This window comes from Epinephelus moara, chromosome 9 (genome assembly GCF_006386435.1).
Source record: "Epinephelus moara isolate mb chromosome 9, YSFRI_EMoa_1.0, whole genome shotgun sequence".
NCBI classification, from domain to species: domain Eukaryota; kingdom Metazoa; phylum Chordata; class Actinopteri; order Perciformes; family Serranidae; genus Epinephelus; species Epinephelus moara.
In genome coordinates this window covers 17,547,318-17,568,171 of record NC_065514.1, presented here as the reverse complement: position 1 = coordinate 17,568,171, position 20,854 = coordinate 17,547,318, and the positions used below count along the sequence as shown (strand labels likewise).

Here is a 20,854-nt window from a genome sequence, read left to right as displayed (position 1 = left end):
TGTCACTGACTAATTAGCTCAGTGAGATAGAAATTGATTCTTAGTCTCAGAGGTTGTGAGTTCAAGCCTCAGCTGATGCAAAAGGCAGATTGTGTTGCTCAATTCCTAAATGTCTTCCAATTCTTCTGCTTGTTGCTCAGAATTGTCTAAAAATGCCCGGACCCGACCCATCGCTGCGCAGCAGCTATAGTTTACTCTGCAGTTTCTAGGCCGTCTCCACCCAACTTTTCACCTATTTAAATAGCTGTAATTGACTACATGCAGACTATAATTTGTGGATTCAATAGCAAATAGTTATATGTCAGTATGTGTCCTCGCCTAAAACAACACAGTGTCATGTCACTTAAACCACATCTCTAACGATCTGTTCCTTTCTGTTTTGGGATCTTTATCACACTCCTTTCAGCTTGTGTTTCTCTTTATGTCAGCGTGCTGCAGGAGTTTTTCTCCCTTACCTCAGTGAAACTTTGTCGAATACCAGCTACATGAGAGCATTTTCTTCCTGTCATGAATGCCGATCAACAACTTAAAGTAGGCTGTGGGACGAGCCCAAACAAAACACATCAAACTGAGAGGATGACAGGGAACCACCAAAGTACAGAAACACTATTGATGACCCAGAGAGAGAAAGAGAGATGGATATGAAGGCAAGTTTATGTCATGTGAGGAAAGTATTTTCTTGTTGAAATGTAGAGATACATCGTCAGACTTTAAAGTGTATCCTCACTGTGACCATTTTCCTCATTCTCAACATCCCTCTGATATGATTAGAAAGTACATTATATGGTCAAAAGTATGTGGACACGTTCTTTTGTGCGCATTTGTTCTGGGGTTGTTTTTCATTGTTTGGCCCGTTAGTTCCAATTCATGCAATCTTGATGGTACACCATTCAATCATATTTCAGATAGCAGATCCCAACTTTATGTCAACAGTATAGGGAGTGCCCTTTCCTGACTGTTTCCTCATGCACTTAAACAAACAAAAAATGCTGTTTGAAAATAACTGCAAGAATGCAAAAAATAAATCAAAATCTTTTAAATGCCTGTTTTCTTTTGCAGATAAACTTTCTTTCAGTACCACTGTTTCTTTTCTTTTTTTTAATTTTTTTTTTTTTTTTATAATTTCTTTTTATTGATTTTTCATTGAAAAACTAAAACAAAACACAGATATATAAATATACACACAGAACAGGTACATCAGACAGGGTCATCTACAGCAAAACACAGTGGCAGTTTTTGTAAAAAAAAGAAAAAAAAAGGGCTGGCAGAAATCAGGCTGAAGGATCGGATCTAGGGGCTTTAGGGCACCCACAGTTCTCCATTAAAGTCCACAGTGACACAAAATACCTTCCTCCGTACAGTCCACAACATAGTAAATAGAAATGAAATAAATATGTATTTATACGGAGAGAGAAAAGCTCACGACCCAGAGCAAAATTTCAGTGTCCCAGTGCAGCAAAATAAAGTAAAAAATACAGATTTCCACGCAGAGTATTCATTCAGTGGTAAGATCACCTCTTATCTATGTAGTCCCTCCACTTCTTCCAATATTGGTCACCTTTTTCAGTATTGTGTCTCAGGGAAAATGTTAACCTTTCCATGTTGTGAATTTCACCACAGCTTCTTTTTTTAATACCAAAATTTTATTTCTCCTTCTTCTTCTAGCTCCATACTAATACCATAGCCTACAAAGTATCTCACTAACCATCTATTTCTGTGGTTCCCCACCTTAGGAGACGCTCCACCTGAGATCAGAAGAGCCCATTGCATTGGTCTTCTTTGGGATAATGGTAATTCCAAGCCAAGAGTGCTCATCTTTATGTGTCTCTGTTATACACACCAGATTACGCATCGTAAAAGCAGCAACAGACTCACCGTTGGAGGTTGCAGGTAAGGAGGTCCACTTCACAGCAGATTTCAGTGCTGTCACCAGGATCCGATGCAAATCCTGCTATGTTGATCTTGCCAAGGTGGAGGACTTTGTCTCTCTTGTGTTTCTGGAAGACGGCTAATTATGAACTGCAATGCTAATTGAGCAGCTCTAACTATTGATTAACTCTATGACTTCTTATTTCCTGTTCATGTCTTTTTCTGACATGACAACAGCATTTGAAAGTTGTTCATCTTGTTTTGGTGGTGAGGCTATGTGACCAAAGGTTTTGATGCTGCTTAGTGGGTGATGCCCTGTTAATTTGCTTAAGTGTTGGTTTACATGACAGACACAAAGAAAAGAGACTGGTGTGGTCCTTTTCTTTACATATAATTAGAAGTTACACACAATAAAGCTTTTTTTCCATTGGTGGAACAAAGGTGAGGACAGGTGGTGATTGTATGTATAAGTTTAGCTCTGACTTGCATCAGTTCATAAACAGAATAAGTGGGCTAAGATTTAACATGAATAAGAGTGTTGATTTGTACTTAACTGCCCAGGAAAGGGTTAAAGTTAGTTGAGATAAACTGGCTGTATGTAGCATGAAAAATGAATTGAAGAATTTCTATTATTAGACAATATAAATGCAATCCCAGGGTTCAAGACCTTTCTCATTTAACAGAAGAAAGCAGACCAGTTGATTTGCTAGGCTAACTTTATTTACAGCTTTTGATTTTATAGATCATGTTTATAGTACATTTATACCATATATATTGAGTCTGCATGCTCTCCTCTGTCAGCTTGGGTTTTCTCTGGGTACTCCGGCTTCCTCCCACAGTCCAAAGACATGCAGGTTAATTGGTGACTCTAAATTGTCTGTAGGTGTGATGTGAATGTGAATGGTTGTTTGTCTCTATGTGTCAGCCCTGTGATAGTCTGGTGACCTGTCCAGGGTGTACCCTGCCTCTCGCCCAGTCACAGCTGGGATAGGCTCCAGCCCCCATGACCCCCAACAGGATAAGTGTTTATGGAAAATGAATGAATGAATAAATTAATATATTTATTTACTATGCTTTACTTTTGTACTCTGACATAGAGGGCTGCATTGGGACCCAGCAGGACCCAACACAAATAGTAATAGTCATTTTGATCCACACTCCACCAGTTGGTGGCGGTAATGGGCCAATTCGCTGTTTGCCAACCGCCATTAAACAGTAGAAGAAGAAAAAGAAGAAGAAGAAGAAGAAGATGTAGCCTAGCGACAGGATGTCAACACAGGAACTTGGTGCACATGCATGAGCGTTTCCACTCCATATTTATTCATAAATGGACGAATATGCCCTGAACCAGCTTTCATACCAATTTGCCGCTTGCTCCACCTGTCTGTCAGCTCCATCTGTCATGAGACAAACATGAAAGAAGATGTGCAGTTTATTGTGTTTCACTGGCGACGAGTTGAGTTTAATAGTTAATTTGGTCCTAATGAGGCATGTCAATAAACTGAATCATTACCTACAGCCACTGAAAATACCTCCTGTTTTTCATTGGTTTGACGAAGCTGAGCTTCGTTTGGATCACATGTTGTTCATGGTGTTTCCTGCAATGACACTCAGTGACAATTTCTTTCTTTCTTTCTTTATTTCTAAGTCATCCTTTTTATTAGCGTGAAATAAACAGTTAACAGACCAAACCCCTGGACATCTTCAAAACCAAATACAGTACAAATATAGAGTGACAAATACCAAATACAAAGAAAAAGAAGGCTTTTTGATATCAAGTCATTCAACATAGTGCCTGCTTTATGAATGGTACCATATTATGAAAATATAAAAATGCTTAGATAGGATACGCTGACACAGCAATTGCAGCAGTAGAAAACTGGAGTTGAATTCAAGCTCAAGGCCTTTTCTCTTTGAGTAAAGAGAGGACATTAAAACTAATCAAACTTTTATTGGTCATGATTTTGTCATATGTTAACACATTTCTATGTACTATGCACCAAAAAAACCAAAGCAAANATGTCCAGATTTTAAACAAAATGATTGAAATCAAATTAACATGTACACATCGACAACAGTCAGGTGCGCCGTGCCGTCCAAGGTGCTGAGTGTGTCTGGAGCAGAGCAGGTCTCTGTCTCCCCATGCGCAGTAGTGTGAATATTTATGCTATTAAGTAAACGGAGAAAACATGTCTCTCATTGTTTAATAGCAGCAAAACAATAAGGCTTCATTCACCAAAGACAGACACTCGATCTCTCTCCTTCTCTCCCTCTTTTTTCTCTGGCTCAGGTGTGTGGAATGGATCCTTCGTCTCTGGCTGGCTGCAGGAGCAAACCGTTTTGTTTTTTTTTCCGTTTTTTTACCGGCAGTGAGATCATAACCTTAAAAAATGTTTGGAAAAAAAGTAACCAAAGAAAATGTGTAATACTGAATATTTCGTTTGTTTACAAGGTATTTTGAATTTTGAAACCTGTTATATTGACCTGTTTGTAATAAATTACTTTTTTTGGAGTTTAAACATTTATCTCAGCATTGCAAGTTATTGGTAACGAGAGAGTCAAGACTCAAGCCAGCAGCAGCCACATGTAGAAAAGTGGATATACAGTGAATGTCTATACTTATGAGAAATGGCTTAACAACTAAACATTTCCTGCAGTTAAACTGGTAAACTGGTTTATAAACAGTGTGCTGTAAGATCTGCCGCTGCGCACCTCACAACCGTGCGTAATAGTCGCGCATAATGACCGCTCCTTTTCGGTTAGACTGCACGTCTTTCATGTTTGTCTCACTGACAGGTGGAGAGCCTACAGACAGGTACCCATTAGCTACGAGCTGCTCCGCCACAAAAGTGCATAATAGTTGCGCGTAATGACCGCTCCTCGTCAGTTAAACTGCACGTCTTTCATGTTTGTCTCACTGACAGGTGGAGAGCCTACAGACAGGTAGCCATTAGCTATGAGCCGCTCCGCCACTGACTGCTCTTGTCCTGTCCTCTCCCTCTGCTTTCTCTCCTGTCCTCTCTGACTATCACTAAACTCTGAGCTTAATCATTAGCTTTTAGCTTAGCAGCACTCGTAATTGAGTAGGCTTTTGAACAATGTAGGAGAAATGTTGCAGACAGTTTATATTACCAGCCTGGGCCTGGGGCTTGTTGTAACAGTAAATGGGATGTGTTGTAACATGTGTAGCCTAAGTTAAACTGTGTCTGTGTGAGTGTACATCTTACCCCGCGATGTGGGCAGCCGGGTCCAGCCTAGCCCCGCCCGTTGGAAAGAGTGTGGGATATACCACTACTAGGAATGGGAGGGGGGGACTAAATCTTTTAAGATTTAAATAGCACATTATTGCACGATTATAATGAGCACCGCTTACATTGTGCTTTTAATAAATACCACTGCATTGTTCAAAAATTATTAATTGTGTCTCAAATTATTCTGGGGGGGTACAGCTTAATTGAGAGGGGGTCATGTCCCCCATGTCCCCCCCGAATTTCCGCCCCTGCTTTGGAGAACATTTTCCTAAGTCTCAAGAATGTCATTATTCAGTTTTTTTTTCCTGCAGTGTTCAAATTTTCATTTTCTACCATTTTTTGTCAGCTATGTTTCTCTTGGTCTGATTATCACTGTTTGCAGATTTATTTTATTGGCAGAGCAATAGTATTAAAACTAAACACACTGAAAGAAATGCATCATCAATGATAGAAGGACAATAAGTATGATGCACATAAAACATTACTAATAATAAAATAGAAATAAAGTGGTCATGATGCCTGCTAATTTGTCTAAAATGTGTACCAAGATGGTGCCACTCATGGCCGCCACAGCTTTTGTGTGTGTTTGTGTCTGTTAGTACTTTTAAAAGTATCTTTGTCATATTTTAATTGTTCCTCTTATAACTAATTGCTCGTAAGTTAAAACCTATTTGGTAATAAATCTTATTCTGATTCTGATGTGGTAAGTGACACCTTAACAACTAGGCAAGCTCAGCTGTTATTAGCCTTGTTCCAAGCCTGTAGGTCAGAGTAAACTTTCTTCCGTGGTAAGCTGTTGTACTTCAAGCAGATCTTGCACAGGCTCTCCCTCCAGTCTATGGACAACTTCACTTTCCACTGACGTTTCCAGGTGAAATACTCACTGTAGCGTTTCTTGTCCTCTGCAAGCTGTTGTAGATACTTTGCCAAGTCTTTGACTGATGCAAACTCATCAACATGGATGAAAGAATTAGGTGGAGCCACGGCTTTGTAATCCTCTAATGGCGGTCCAAGGACGCCAGGCACCGCCCCACTTTGGTAAGCATTCCTCCACAGCTTCTCTGTGATGTAATCTTTGGCGACTGAGTTCTCAAAAGCCAAATAGAAGTAGCAGCGAGAGACTGTAGGTAAGAGAGCTGAAGCGTCGAGGGGTGTATTTGCCCACTGACCGTAAACCTTGACAGGAATTCTGGCACTGAGCTCCTCGTACACTTGGGTTCTCCTGTGGTGGGCCCTGTAGTTGCTGACCACCCAACAGGCCAAGAAGCTCTTATTCTGAGGGACGTCTTCCGGCAGATGTCCTTCAGCCTTCTTAGGTAGCCGTAGGGTATACTGATATCAGCATCCCTCCTGTGGGTTATGGTCATGTTGAAGATATTTGCATACTGGTACAAGTCTCCATTGTGAGCAGGGGACTCCATAGTCATCCAAGCCCACCTCTGGCCCCGTGGCCTTGGAAGGTGCAGGGGCAGTTTTTCGGTGTCCTCTGACAGCTCTCTGTTGTGGAACACCACCACATCAGCAAAGGGGAACAAGGAGCGCTGGTCCACCAGTTTACAGTTAGGGATGCGGTGGAGATCCCAGCAAACATCACCCTGCAGGCTTGACGACTCACCGAAGGGCCGGTGCCACATCAAGATGGTGACTAGTCTACTGCTGCTCCAGTAACGGAAGGTTGAGGGATATCTGGCTGTCAGGGTGTGGAATCCTCTTGGCCATCCAATGAGAAGACCCAGTGTTAAAAGACATAGAAAGGAGAGGAAGAAGCGGCTCTTCATGAAGATGAGTACAGTCTTTGTAATGTTATTACACCCCTGTTACAAAAGGGAATGAAGAAGTGGCATTATAAAGGAGCAATGAGGCTTTTGTTGTTTTACCTTTTGCCTTAAGCAGATGTTATATGACAATATCAGCGATATTTGCAAGTTTAAAACTGGTGTGCGGGACTTTTACAAATGAACGTCTGTTACAATCAAGCCCTTGCCAGTTTTCTGGAGTCGATGCTCCATATAAAAACCTTGAAACTCAGCATTCAAAGGAAGGATTAAAGACAAACAAGTATGAATTTGCAATGGCTGCAACCTCCAAGCCAAATTTCAGCCTCCTAGGGCAAAATCTGTGGCAGCCAAAGGCTGGGGACAATTGTTGTTGACCAACTGACCAACCAACCAACAGAGTGAGCTATAGAGCTGCTGGTCGTAGCTAAGAAGGACTTAAAGAGAGTGCTGCAGTTTTTTAAAAATTTGGATGCACTTTTCTTTCTGTTTCATGCATCCATTAGTTTCCATTAATTTTTCAGATGGTGTAAAAACAATGGCTGTGAGTTAATGCAACACAGACTTTTTAAATCAATCTGTGGATGCCCTGGTGAGTGTAGATTTTAATGGACTGATGATGAATTGTAATGTCCCCAGTTTGAGTACAGCTGAGGATCTTTGTTGCATGTCAATCCCCATCTCTCTCCCCTCATTTCCTATCATCTCTACTGTCAAGAACAGGAAAAGGGAGATTCTTAGAGTGTGGCAGTGTGAAGCAAAAACAGTGGAAACCAAATAAATTTTCTTAGAGCTACTGATGGATGAAAACACCTTTCTGCCGTGCAGGTTTTGTTTTAGTGTCTGTGTAACTGACCAACAGCAGTGATGACTGTAATGAGGACTCACCATCAGGTTCTCCAACAAGTCAGCCTGTGACTCCCAGTATGAAGAAGACTCACCACCACTCACTAAAACCAGAGATGGCTTTCTGCTCCTCCACAACTGGAGAAACTTATTTTTAAGCTTCCTTTTTTTCTACATGGACAAAAAGGGGAAAAAAAGCAGAAAGTCGTGAGTGCTGTAGAAACCAAACCACATATTAAGATCCATCAAACATTTCATGCAGTTACTTTGGAAATCTTTTCTGTAATGTCTAAGGAGAAATAGAAAATAACATTTTGGTTGATGATTTGTATGATAAATTTGCATTTCTTACAATGATATCCCATCATCATGAGGGTAAATGAGAACACAGTAAACGAGATATGCTGGAGAGGCTACAGTTTAATGGGAGTACCAAGCATAGACTGTAAAAAATAATCCGTCAATTTCCCTGTCTCAGTGGCAGTCCCCCCTCTTTCTCTTTGTTTCCCACTTGGTCCAGTCCATTACAGCCCCCACCATTTACACATGACAAAGTGCCAGTTCTATTAAAAACTAGTCCATACCCATTGAGTGCACAGTTGCCCACTTACAGTTTCACATGGTGTGTGTTTGGGATACAGGTCATAGGAAATTGCAGATTAAATAATAGGATTGCAGTCACAGTGATTGGTCACATTTTAGCCATTTTTAACAATGTTTCTGTTGTCATAGCGCCACCCAGTTGCCAATTAGAGTTAAATTTCTCCAGTCACCTTGAGGCGTGCTGTTCTACATATCTACCAAGTTTAGTAAAAATCGATATGGTGGTTAGGCCTAGATAAGAAATTAGCTCTCTAGCGCCCCCATTTCGTTTGATCGGGTCAATAATGGAGGGTACCCCTCAGATTATGTGTGGTCATATGCCTATAAATATGTCTGCATGGTGATCGGTGAAACCCTTGAAATGTTACACACCTTTATGTGATGAGCCACGCCCTCCACAATATTCATTGCCTTATAGAAGCTCAGTTTTAGTAAGTATTCCAACTTTTGCCAAGACAGAACTTTAGATATTGGTCCCTAGATTATGTTCACCGAGTTTCATGCAGAACAGTCAAACTTCCTAGGAAGAGATCGATTTTCAAAAAATTTAAAATGGTGGAAAATCTATATTACCAGAAGTTATCAGTTCTTGAGGCAAATTTGTTCCTCATGAGGAGAGGCATCTCTGTGCAAAATTTGTCTCTACGACATACGGGGCATGAGATATGCCCATTCAAAGTTTGCGATTTCAATCGGTTGCTATAGCGCCCCCCTTTGGCCAATTGATGTAATATTGCTTCATCCTCCCATTACCCTCTACCAGTGTACCAAATTTCACATGGATTGACCAACTCACTGAGGAGAAAAACGTGGAACAGACACACCCACAGACAGAGTTTTTGTTATTATATAGTAAGATGCTTAATAATTAATAATGATGATAATTAATAATTAGAAATTACAGCCCTGCCCACACCCGGCATGTCGGTTGGGCCCAGTTGGGCTCAGGTAGAGAATTAGAGCACTAGTTTGATCTCAGTTAACTGAGCAATTGACATGATTGACAATTGCATTACGCCCAGGCCACGCTGTCTATGTGAGCAGTGCATGTCGGCTACTTTGCTGCACTGCTGCTGCTCACACATGTGCAATGCTCACACAGACAGCATTGCTGCTGCTGTGGCGCCACTGCAGAGCTGCCTGCTTCTGTAACTACCGTATTTCCACAATTAAAAGCTGGTACTCTGTGAGCCGTGAGAGCCACTGCATTGTCAACTACACTGTCATTCATACATTTCACAATTAAGGCATCAGAGACTCCTCGTCTCTGATCGATTGCTGCTGACCACACTGTGGTTCACGCTGTTTTTCATACATGAAGAAACTATAGGCTAACTATAAAATGAAAGGGAGTTTTGCTGCCTTTTCATCTTTACTAGTTAACACTTAGCTAGCTGTGCCTCTAAAAGACTACTGCCAGTGCTGTGTCAGCTCCTGGCAACTTACAATACAATATGTAGCCCATTTCGTAGAAAATACAGAGATATATATTGCGTATCACCAGTCAGCCTGTAAATACTGAGATATGAATTTTTGTCCATATTGCCCAGCCCTATGCACAGGTTCCTCTGCATGGTGAAGAGGAAATACAGTAACAGCCTAATGGAGCAGTGAGTAACCGCAACCCTGCTTACATGTAGCAGTACTGTCTGCAGTGGAAACGCTAAACGGATCTAGGGTTTTCGGTACATGTTGGTAAGGGTTACACACGGCTCTAAAGGTACTAAACCTATAGATTTAGTGGAAATGAAACTCAGCGTAAGTTCAATCAGGAAGACCTTTCTCATGCTCACCCTTTCACATTTTTCTCCATCCCACTCTCCACTATTCCCTCTAATCAGCTGACTATGGGTGTTCACTCCTCTAGTTAACCAATCACACTTTGCCACGATCTCTCAGCCAATCAGGATGCCACTGCAAAATTTTAAATCTGCTCTCTCTTCTGCTGCTGTCAGCCATCATTTTAGGCAGAATCTTCGCGCTGACAATTGCTCACCTTACCTTTTTTCTCTGCAGTCTCTTGTTGATTGTAACAGTCTTGTGCGTTTCCTCAGCAGCAGCGTAATCATCTCTCACTCATCACGTCCTCCAGTTCAGGCAATTTTGCCTGTTATAAGTCATATTGTCAACACGCATTTGATTTATGTTTGGTCACCGGACCTTATTTTGCTTTCATCATTTTATTTGAGTTGGTCTCATGACCTTAAATTCTGTTCGGTTTCTGTGTGACTGACTATTTATGTTTGGTCCTCGCTGACCTTTTATTATGTTCAATACATAGACACCCAGGTCACTAGGACTTCGCACCAGTCACGGTAATTTCAGTTTGGTCGTCGGACCCTTAATTTCTGTTGCTGTCATGCTGAAAATTGCTGACTTTAATTTATGTTTGGTCACCGGACCTTAATGTTCCTTTTAACATTTTATTTAAGTTGGTCTTCTGACCTTAATTTCTGTTTGGTATTACAACCTTTTATTTCAGTTGGTCTTCATTGACCTTTTATTATGTTATGTCTGCAGAACCATGCACTTTTCAGCCTTCCTTTCTGGCGTATCACCATCACTTCTGTTATTTACTTAATCTTTGTCTTATATATTATCGGGCCGTTAGACCTCATCACGTTTGCTCTCTGCCTTCCTTTTCAATCCATCATCTATCGTCATCCATTATTTTGCAGCTCCCTAGCTGTCATTCCAGACATATCCCTACCACACGTTCTCATCAGAGTTGTATTATCTCATTCAGGGCTCATTTTGTCATATACTAACAATGCACATATCCATTTAGTCTTTCACGTTTGCTTTATGCATGTTCTCTAGCTACGCATCTTCTCTTGATTTCTCTTTACTCATTTATTAGAAGCCTATTGCCTGCATGTAAGGTAAAGATCACCTCATATCAAATAGTCAGTCGTCCCTCTCCCTCCTTACTCTTCTTTTGGGGGAGTTCCCTATTCGACTATGGATTCATCACTCTCCTTAAATCAAACCATCTCTACGGGGTCTAATCGCCAAAGACTTTCCACATTCTTATTCATTTGTTCACATGTTAATAAAAAAACGTGTCTCTCCTGATTGAAATGTGGTTTATCTGTCACATGTACTTCTTTCGAAATGTCATGACAGTTTCAGCAACAATGACACAAAGTTATTCTCATAACCGCGTTTTTAATGCAATCTACCATCCTTTACGACTAACTTTGCCTGACTACTTTTACTTTTATATAGCTCTGTTCCACTGTAGACGGTATATAATGCAATGTATATGAATATTGAGCACTTTGGGCACAAAAGTTAAATGTTATCCTCTCAGGACCCACACACTAATCCTAACTCTTTGTCCAATACATAAAGTCACAGTCTGTCTCTCTGTCCCTAACCAGGCCCTTTCATTGCTGATTTCCATCCATCCACTAAATGCCCCTAGACTTTCCCTACTTTCCCCATCACCCGACTGCCCCACACATATACACATCTACTTCCACTTGCCTCATTTACTCTGCAGTTTCCAGGCTTTCTCTACCCAACTTCTCACCAAAAAACTCTAATTGACTACATGCAAACTATAATTTGTGGATTCAATAGCAAATAGTTATATGGCGGTATATATGTGTGTCCTCGCCTAAAACAACACTGTCTCATGTCACTTAAAACACATCTCCACCGATCTGTTCCTTTCTGTTTTGGGATCTTTATCACACTTCTTTCAGCTTGTGTTTCTCTTTATGTCAATGTGCTGCAGGAGTTTTTCTCCCTTACCTCAGTTAAACTTTGTCGAATACCAGCTACATGAGAGCATTTTCTTCCTGTCATGAATGCCGATCAACAACTTAAAGTAGGCTGTGGGACGAGCCCAAAACAAACACATCAAACTGAGGGAACCACCAAATTACAGAAACACTATTGATGACCCAGAGAGAGAAAGAGAGATGGATATGAAGGCAAGTTTATGTCACGTGAGGAAAGTATTTTCTTGTTAAATGTAGAGATACATCGTCAGACTTTAAAGTGTATCCTCACTGTGACCATTTTCCTCATTCTCAACATCCCTCTGATATGATTAGAAAGTACATTATATGGTCAAAAGTATGTGGACACGTTCTTTTGTGCACATTTGTTCTGGGGTTGTTTTTCATTGTTTGGCCCGTTAGTTCCAATTCATGCAATCTTGATGGTACACCATTCAATCATATTTCAGATAACAGATCCTAACTTTGTGTCAACAGTATAGGGAGTGCCCTTTCCTGACTGTTTCCTCATGCACATAAACAAACAAAAAAATAGAAATAAGAAATAAATCAAAATCTTTTAAATGCCTGTTTTCTTTTGCAGATAAACTTTCTTTCAGTACCACTGTTTCTTTTTTTAATACCAAAATTAAATTTTTCTCCTCCTTCTTCTAACTTCATACTAATACCATAGCCTACAAAGTATCTCACTAACCAGCTATTTCTGTGGTTCCCCACCTTAGGAGATGCTCCACCTGAGATCTTTGAGATACTGGTACTTCCAAGCCAAGAGTGCTCATCTTTATGTATCTCTGTTATACACACCAGATTACGCATCGTAAAAGCAGCAAGAGACTCACCGTTGGAGGTTGCAGGTAAGGAGGTCCACTTCACAGCAGATTTCAGTGCTGTCACCAGGAGGAGGAGGAAATTAAAAAAAAGACTTTCTTGATGATCTTGCCAAGGTGGAGGACTTTGTCCCTCTCTTATCTTAAGATAAGAACTGAACAAGCCTCTTGAATGAAAGGTGAAACGATTACCATAACCCGGATGACTGAGAATCTTCATCAACACGTCTCTCTCTTGTGTTTTTGGAAGACGGCTAATTACCAACTGCAATGCTAATTGAGCAACTCTAACTATTGATTAACTCTATGACTTCTTATTTCCTGTTCATGTCTTTTTCTGACATGAAAACAGCATTTAAAAGTTGTTCATCTTGTTTTGGTGGTGAGGCTATGTGCTATGCAACAGGTTGGATGTTTTTAGCATAGATCTATTTTATAATCATTTTTCTGTTCGTTGCATTGGTGTGTTTTTGGACACTTTTGTCTGCTCATGGGCATCATTATGTATTTGTTGATTAGCATTGCTATTTTTGTATTGTTGCTTTATGTATGTCTAAGGTCTGGGACGTTCAGCCCTGTAGATTGTTTCTCTCAGGCTCGTGACACCTGTTGCCTTTCATGTTGATTCCTGAGACCACACCGCTTCCATTTGAGGAGGCCACATGTGTGTTTGCACACATGGATCCTATTGTATAGTCATATGGTCTTGTCACTGATTGGACTTTGGGTCTCACCTGGTTATCTATATTTGTATTGTCATTTCTTTTGTTCTCCACGCTGATGATGGCTTTACGCTGAAATGCATTCGTTTTCTGTCCACAATTAAAATACAAAAGAAGATGGATCAGTGAGTGCCGTTGTTTTGTTTGTTTGTTTAGTCTTTATTGCAACTGTTCACCCGACATTATCTTGAGATTTTGAGTTGTGTGCACTGTTTCTAAGTACCAGTTATTATTAGACAATATAAATGCAATCCCAGGGTTCAAGCCTTTTCTCATTTAACAGAAGAAAGCAGACCAGTTGATTTGCTATGCCCCGCCCCTTTGTGATGGTCCGACAAGCTGTCACAGTAAGCATGGAGCCCACACTGTCACTAACTGCACTCCCTGAAGAAATATGATCATATTTTTGGAAATATGAAACAGTGATTCCAGAGAGAAGCAGACAGAGGGGTCTACAGTCTGTGTTTGAAGGATATATCCAGGATGTCAAACTGACTCAGCATCAACAAGAGGTTAAAAAGACAAAGATAGTTAAAGCTAAAGCCCAACTATAGGCTACAGATCACAGTGTAAAAGTGAACCACCACATCACTGCTGATCACCACAGAAGACAATGACTATAAAGGGAAACTTTGCTGATATTGAACCAGCTGTGTGGCATCACAGTGTGTGCAGATGAATGGTGTTTGGTGTAATCATTTAAAAGCAAAAGCAGCATGTGTATACATTCAGTAGGCTATATCTTCAGTAGCTAGCTAGCTAACCCTACACTTTTCAGGGTTTGATTTTGGTTTTGGAACAGGGAAGAAACGTATATCATTTTCCAACCTCTCCAGGTAACGAGTATCATTAATATGAAAGTGCTTTGAGTGGTCAGAAGACTGTTTAGAGTACATTTATACCATATATATTGAGCCTGCATGCTCTCCTATGTCAGCATGGGTTTTCTCTGGGTACTCCGGCTTCCTCCCACAGTCCAAAGACATGCAGGTTAATTGGTGACTCGAAATTGTCCATAGGTGTGAATGTGAGTGTGAATGGTTGTCTGCCTCTATATGTGTCAGCCCTGTGATAGTCTGGTGACCTGTCTAGGTGAGGTGCGCTGAGATGGGTGTGGCGGCGCAGCAGGGGGAGGTGTTGACAGATCCAGCTTGGCGCAGTGACAGTTTCGTGCCAAAAGGCTTCGCCGAAGGTGCGCTAAAAGCTCGCCAACTGAAACCACGTCTACTGTCAGCGCAGGGGGAGCGCAGCCGGTGTAAGCCGAAGTTTGGCTGACTGGCGGACAGTGCGCACACGTCACCAAAACCTCACAGGCAGGTTTCCAGAATATCAGGCACATTAACGATGCAATAAATACCCAAAAAAACACTATTCAATGCAACTATCTGCAATCAGCACATAAATGTATCTCTATATCGACTGTCCCGTCACATCTGATGTCAGATCAAAGGGGATTGGCACCGTTTGGCACGTTTGGCACGCGTAATGGAAACCCAACCTGATTTGATTAACACAGCTGCAAACTAATGAGTTCACATCCCTCTCAGCCAACCACAAACAGCCACAGCATCAGATAGGGAGTATATATTCAGCATCTGTCATCTTAGAAAAGTCAAAAGAAAAGAAACAGAGTGAGACTGCGAGAGAGAAAGAGAGAGCGCGCGCGCACGAGAGAAACGCAACATTGATTTACAATTGTGGTGACCTCCTCCCAGGCTACCTTTGCATCATCAGCCCGTGGAGGTCTGCTCGCAGTTCCGTATATTCGGACACTGCGAGCTTGGACCTCCCGGACCAAAACATCAGTTTCCTCCTGGGAGAAGTTTGGCCGTCTGACGCTGCTGCTCTCTTCTGCCATGGCGAATTGAGTAAACTCTCATTACGCCTTCGCGCGGCGCATTTAAGGGCGAGGAGAGGGGCTCATTTGATTGGTGTAATGTGTGTAAAACCCACTCCACGCCTTCTCTCCTCCCTCTTTCCGACTTGCGCCGGTAGGAGGGACGGAGGTGGGATAGAGGAGTAGCTGCGCCAGGGCGCACGGTGTGCCAAACTTACAAAATCCGCCTGGCCACACCCAGTTGGCGAAGCGCAGGTGCGCTGCGCCTCCACCGCGCCCGGTCTGCGAAACTAGAGCCCTAGATGTCATTTAGTCACTCCTCTTGACTGTACCTCACATGAATTAGAAGTCCCTATCCTCCTGAGACCCAAAGTTTTTTTTGGTATGCATTTATAATTTCTCCTAGCTATTTGGGATCAGTAGGACCTGATAAGTATAAAAACTAAACATCGCCAATGATAATAAAGTCCTAATGTCCTCAAATGAGATGATAATAAAGTGCTAGTGCCCTTCAATGAGCTTATGAAAAATTCCGAATGTCTGCAAATGAGTACTTCCTAATGAACAGTGACTAAACTTGTTACTTTTGCTAAAATTGGTCAAATTTGTTGCCATATGAACACTAAAAATGTTATTAATCATAAATAAATTAGTTTCAACCATAAAATGTGATCAGGTCCTTGTCCACTTTTACGTCGGGAGCAGCTGCAGACTGACTTGGCAGAGGTGGCTGCCATCTTGTTTTTACATGGATCAGTGTATAGTGCTCTCACTCACTCACTCACTCAATCAATCAATCAATCTTTATTTATAAAGCACTTTTCATATAGGGATGTAGCAAAGTGAACGCTAAACAATAGATTGGAGATAAAAACAACAATTAAGACATCAATAAAAGACTAAGAATTATATTAAAACATCAGTAAAAGACTAAGAATGGCAATATAATATCAATAAAAGACTAAGAATGACATTAAAACCTAAGTAAAAGTCTTGATGACAATAAAACATCAGTAGACTAAGAAAATGTTGGTTAAAAGCACAATTGAATAGGTAGGTCTTGAGCCTGCTCTTAAAAGTATCAACATTCCCTGCAGCCCTCAGGTCCTCTGGCAGGCCATTCCACAAACAGGGGCCATAATACTGAAAAGATGCCTCACTGTAGGTACGTTTTCTCACTTTAGGAATAATTAAGAGGCCAGTGCTGGAGGACCTCAGGGTCCACGAGTGTTTGTAGGGTGCAAACAGTTCTGTAAGATAAGAAGGCCCAAGACCATTAAGACATTTAAAAACCATTAAAAGAACCATAAAATCAATCCTGAAACACATGGGCAGCCAATACAGTGATTTTAAAACAGGTGCAATGTGGGCCCGCTTTCTGGTCTTTGTCAGTACACGTGCAGCTGAGTTCTGTAAAAGCTGTCTGGCTGTGTCTTTTAGATGATAAAAACTTGTTTTTGTTACATGCTTAATATGTGGAATAAAAGTAAGCTCAGAGTCAAAAATGACGCCCAGGTTTTTAATTTGATTTGATGGGTTTAAGGACAATGCCTGCAGTTTAGATAAGTGTTTCTCTCTCTGAGCCTCAGGACAGATGATAAAAACTTCAGTTTTAATCATCACTACCACTAGATGGCACAAAAGGTGTCCACAGACGAGGACAACAGGTCTTAGTTAAGCAGAATGAAGTATAAGGTCCAGTAAACCCAAAATGTGATGTCCTCATATGAAACCACAGCGTCTCAGGAGGATATAGATGCCCATAAAGTTTCAGTTTAATAGTTAATTTGGTCCTAATGAGGCACGTGAACAAACTGAATCATTACCTACAGTCACTGAAAATACCTCCTGTTTGTCATAGGTTTGATGAAGTTGAGCTTCATTTGGATCGCATGTTGTTCATGGTGTTTCCTGTTATGACACTTAGTGACAATTTCTTTCGTACAAAATACAGTGCAAACATAAAGTGACAAATACCAAATACAAAGAAAAAAAGTACGTTTTTTGATATCAAGTCATTTAAATGGTGCCTGCTCTCTGAATGGTACCGCATTATGAAAATATAAAAATGCTTAGATAGGATACGCTGACACAGCAATTGCAGCAGTAGAGAGAAAAAAATATAAGACAAAATGTGCAGGAGAGGTCATAAAAACCTGAGTGGGCTTACAAGCGGCCCCCCCTCCTAAAAAAAACCCAACAATTACAAAACTATATAAGCTTCGTACATAGGCTTACGTCTGTGCTTAGACACAGTTGATTTCAAGCTCAAGGCCTTTTCCCTTTGAGTAAAGAGAGGACATTAAAACTAATCAAACTTTTATTGGTCATGATGTTGTCATATGTTAACACATTTCTATGTATGCACCAAAAAAACAAAAAACAAATTCCTTGTAAGTGAAAACCTACTTGGCAATAAATCCTTTTCTGATTCTCATGATCCTGCCCTTATTTGCAAGGAGCATCTAAAACAAAATATTTAACATAAAACCGAAAGCAAAACTTGTCTTCAGTTGTTCAACATTTAAAAGTTTTCAGTGTTTTAAAGGCCTCCACCATCGTGTGTCCACCAATGATCACTCAGTAGTTTTTGATGGATGTAGGCTACTTAATTGACCTTTCAATAAATAGCTGGCTCTGTTTCTGCTACGACCTTGGAGAACATTTTCCTAAGTCTCAAGTCTCAGTCTTTTTTGTCAACAATGTTTCTCTTGGTCTGATTATCACTGTTTGCCGATTTATTTCATTGGCAGATCAATAGCATTAAAACTAAACGCGCTCTGAAAAAAAATGCATCATCAGTGTTAGAAGCAAGATAAGTATGATGCACATAAACATTAATGAAAATATTAAGATAAAAATAAAGCAGTCATGATGTCTTCCACTTTGTCTAAAATGTTTACCAAAACAGCGCTGCTCATGGCCGCCACAGCTTTTTTGTGCGTGTTGTTTTTTCTTTTATCGTATATTAGTTATGTATTAGGACTTTTTAAAAATGTCTTTGTCATATTTTTACTTTAATTGGTGGTTCTAAGTCCTGCTCTGCTCCTCTGTTATATGGGGTTCCACAGGGTTCAATTTTAGGGCCCCTGCTTTTCTCTATTTACTGCCACAGGGTTCCATCCTTAGAAAGCATGGTATTTCTTTCCATTGTTATGCTGACGATAGTAAGATATATGTGCCGCTAAAGGAGAAAGATGCTTTCTTGCTTAAACCACTTCTGTTATGTCTTGAAGACAGAACTTTTTTGAATTGTGATGAAAAGAAAACAGAAGTGATGGTGTTTGGTCTTAACTTTCCTCTTATAGCTAATTGCTCGTAAGTGAAAACCTATTTGGTAATAAATTTTATTCTGATTCTAATGTGGTAAGTGACACCTTAACAACTAGGCAAACTCAGCTGTTATTAGCCTTGTTCCAAGCCTGTAGGTCGGAGTAAATTTTTTCCTGAGGTAAACTGTTGTACTGTGAGCAGATCTTGCACACTCTCTCCTTCCAGTCTGTGTACAGCTTCACTTTCCACTGACGTTTCCAGGTGAAATACTCACTGTAGCGTTTCTTGTCCTCTGCAAGCTGTTGTAGATACTTTGCCAAGTCTTTGACTGATGCAAACTCATCAACATGGATGAAAGAATTAGGTGGAGCCACGGCTTTGTAATCCTCTAATGGCGGTCCAAGGACGACAGGCACCGCCCCGCCTTGGTAAGCATTCCTCCACAGCTTCTCTGTGATGTAATCTTTGGCGATTGAGTTCTCAAAAGCCAAATAGAAGTAGCAGCGAGAGATTGTAGGTAAGAGAGCTGAAATAGAAGTAGCAGCGAGAGATTGTAGGTAAGAGAGCTGAAGCGTCGAGGGGTGTATTTGCCCACCGACCGTAAACCTTGACAGGAATTCTGGCACTGAGCTCCTTGTACACTTGGGTTCTCCTGTGGTGGGCCCTGTAGTTGCTGACCACCCAACAGGCCAAGAAGCTCTTATTCTGAGGGATGTCCTCCGCCAGATGTCCTTCAGCCTTCTTAGGTAGCCGCTCACCATAGGGTATACTGATATCAGCATCCCTCCTGTGGGTTATGGTCATGTTGAATATATTTGCATACTGGTACAAGTCTCCATTGTGAGCAGGGGACTCCAAAGTCATCCAAGCCCACCTCTGGCCCCGTGGCCGTGGAAGGTGCAGGGGCAGTTTTTCGGTGCCCTGTGACAGCTCTCTGTTGTGGAACACCACCACATCAGCAAAGGGGAACAAGGAGCGCTGGTCCACCAATTTACAGTTAGGGATGCGGTAGAGATCCCAGCAAACATCACCCTGCAGGCTTGATGACTTACCGAAGGGCCAGTGCCACATCAAGATGGTGACTTGTCCACTTCTGCTCCAGTAACTATAGTTGGCAGGAATTTTGGATGTCAGGGTGTGGAATCCTCTTGGCCATCCAACAAGAAGACCCAGTGTTAAAACACATAGAAAGGAGAGGACGAAGCGGATCTTCATGAAGTTGAGTACAGTCTTTGTAATGTTATTACACCCCTGTCACAAAAGGGAATACAGAAGTAGGATTATAAAGGAGCAATGAGGCTTTTGTTGTTTTACCTTTTGTCTTAAGCAGATGTTATATGACCATATCAGCGATATTTGCAGGTTTCCAGTATATTTAACATCACATCTAACCATTTTGCAAACTATGCAGCAGTTTTTAAAAATTTGAATGCATTTTTCTTTCTGTTTAGTGTCCATTCATTTTTCAGATGGTGTAAAAACAACGGCTGTGAGTTAATGCAACATGCAATCTGTGGATGCCCTGGTGAGTGTAGATGTTAATGCACTGATGGTGAATTGTAATGTCCCCAGTTTGAGTACAGCTGAGGATCTTTGTTGCATGTCAGTCCCCATCTCTCTCCCCTCATTTCCTGTCATCTCTCTACTGTTGACTGCAGGCATGAAATGCTCCCAGAAATTGCTAATTAATTTTCATTTAAGGAAATATCCTTGATTTATAACTTTATAACTATTCACATTTAAGTGGTCTTTTAATAACAATGTGCACTTATAACTTGGTAAATACAATGTTTTACAAATTGAATGAGAGCTTTAAATCATACAAGGTTGTTAAAATTATACACAAATTTTACTCACTAGTTTCTCACTTTTGGGATAAAACAGCAAAGATTTGGAGCCCATATATTACATATTCAGGGACACCATATTTTATTCAGTGCATAAAGTTTCCATTAAAGTCTGCTCAAGGTTACTGCTGGAGGCTCACAGACAGTACTGAAACAGTTGGTAAGCGTGACCTTGCACTGACATTTGTAAACAGGAAAAATGAGACACCATCTCAAAGGGAGATTCTTAGGGTGTGGCAGTGTGAAGCAAAAACA

At 40.9% G+C, this 20,854-nt stretch overlaps 1 protein-coding gene and 1 pseudogene across 1 annotated transcript; both read right to left on the bottom strand.

Annotated features, from left to right (window-relative positions):
- Positions 1 to 5,852: 5,852 nt before the first annotated feature.
- LOC126395976 (alpha-(1,3)-fucosyltransferase 7-like) lies at positions 5,853 to 6,898 on the bottom strand (annotated as a pseudogene).
- An 11,976-nt stretch (positions 6,899 to 18,874) lies between these two features.
- LOC126395975 (alpha-(1,3)-fucosyltransferase 7-like) lies at positions 18,875 to 19,967 on the bottom strand. Its single transcript, XM_050053777.1, has 2 exons — positions 19,328 to 19,967; positions 18,875 to 19,287 (listed from the first exon to the last, which is right to left on the bottom strand). Exons 1-2 carry the CDS (start codon positions 19,965 to 19,967, stop codon positions 18,875 to 18,877), a joined length of 1,053 nt encoding a protein of 350 aa, XP_049909734.1.
- Positions 19,968 to 20,854: the final 887 nt, after the last annotated feature.

Coding starts and splice junctions, on each gene's coding strand:
- LOC126395975 (XM_050053777.1), bottom strand. CDS start 19,967: ATGAAGATCCGCTTCGTCCTCTCCTTTCTATGTGTTTTAACACTGGGT. Junction 19,288..19,327: donor GTGGGCAAATACACCCCTCG/ACGCTTCAGCTC, acceptor TCGCTGCTACTT/CTATTTCAGCTCTCTTACCT.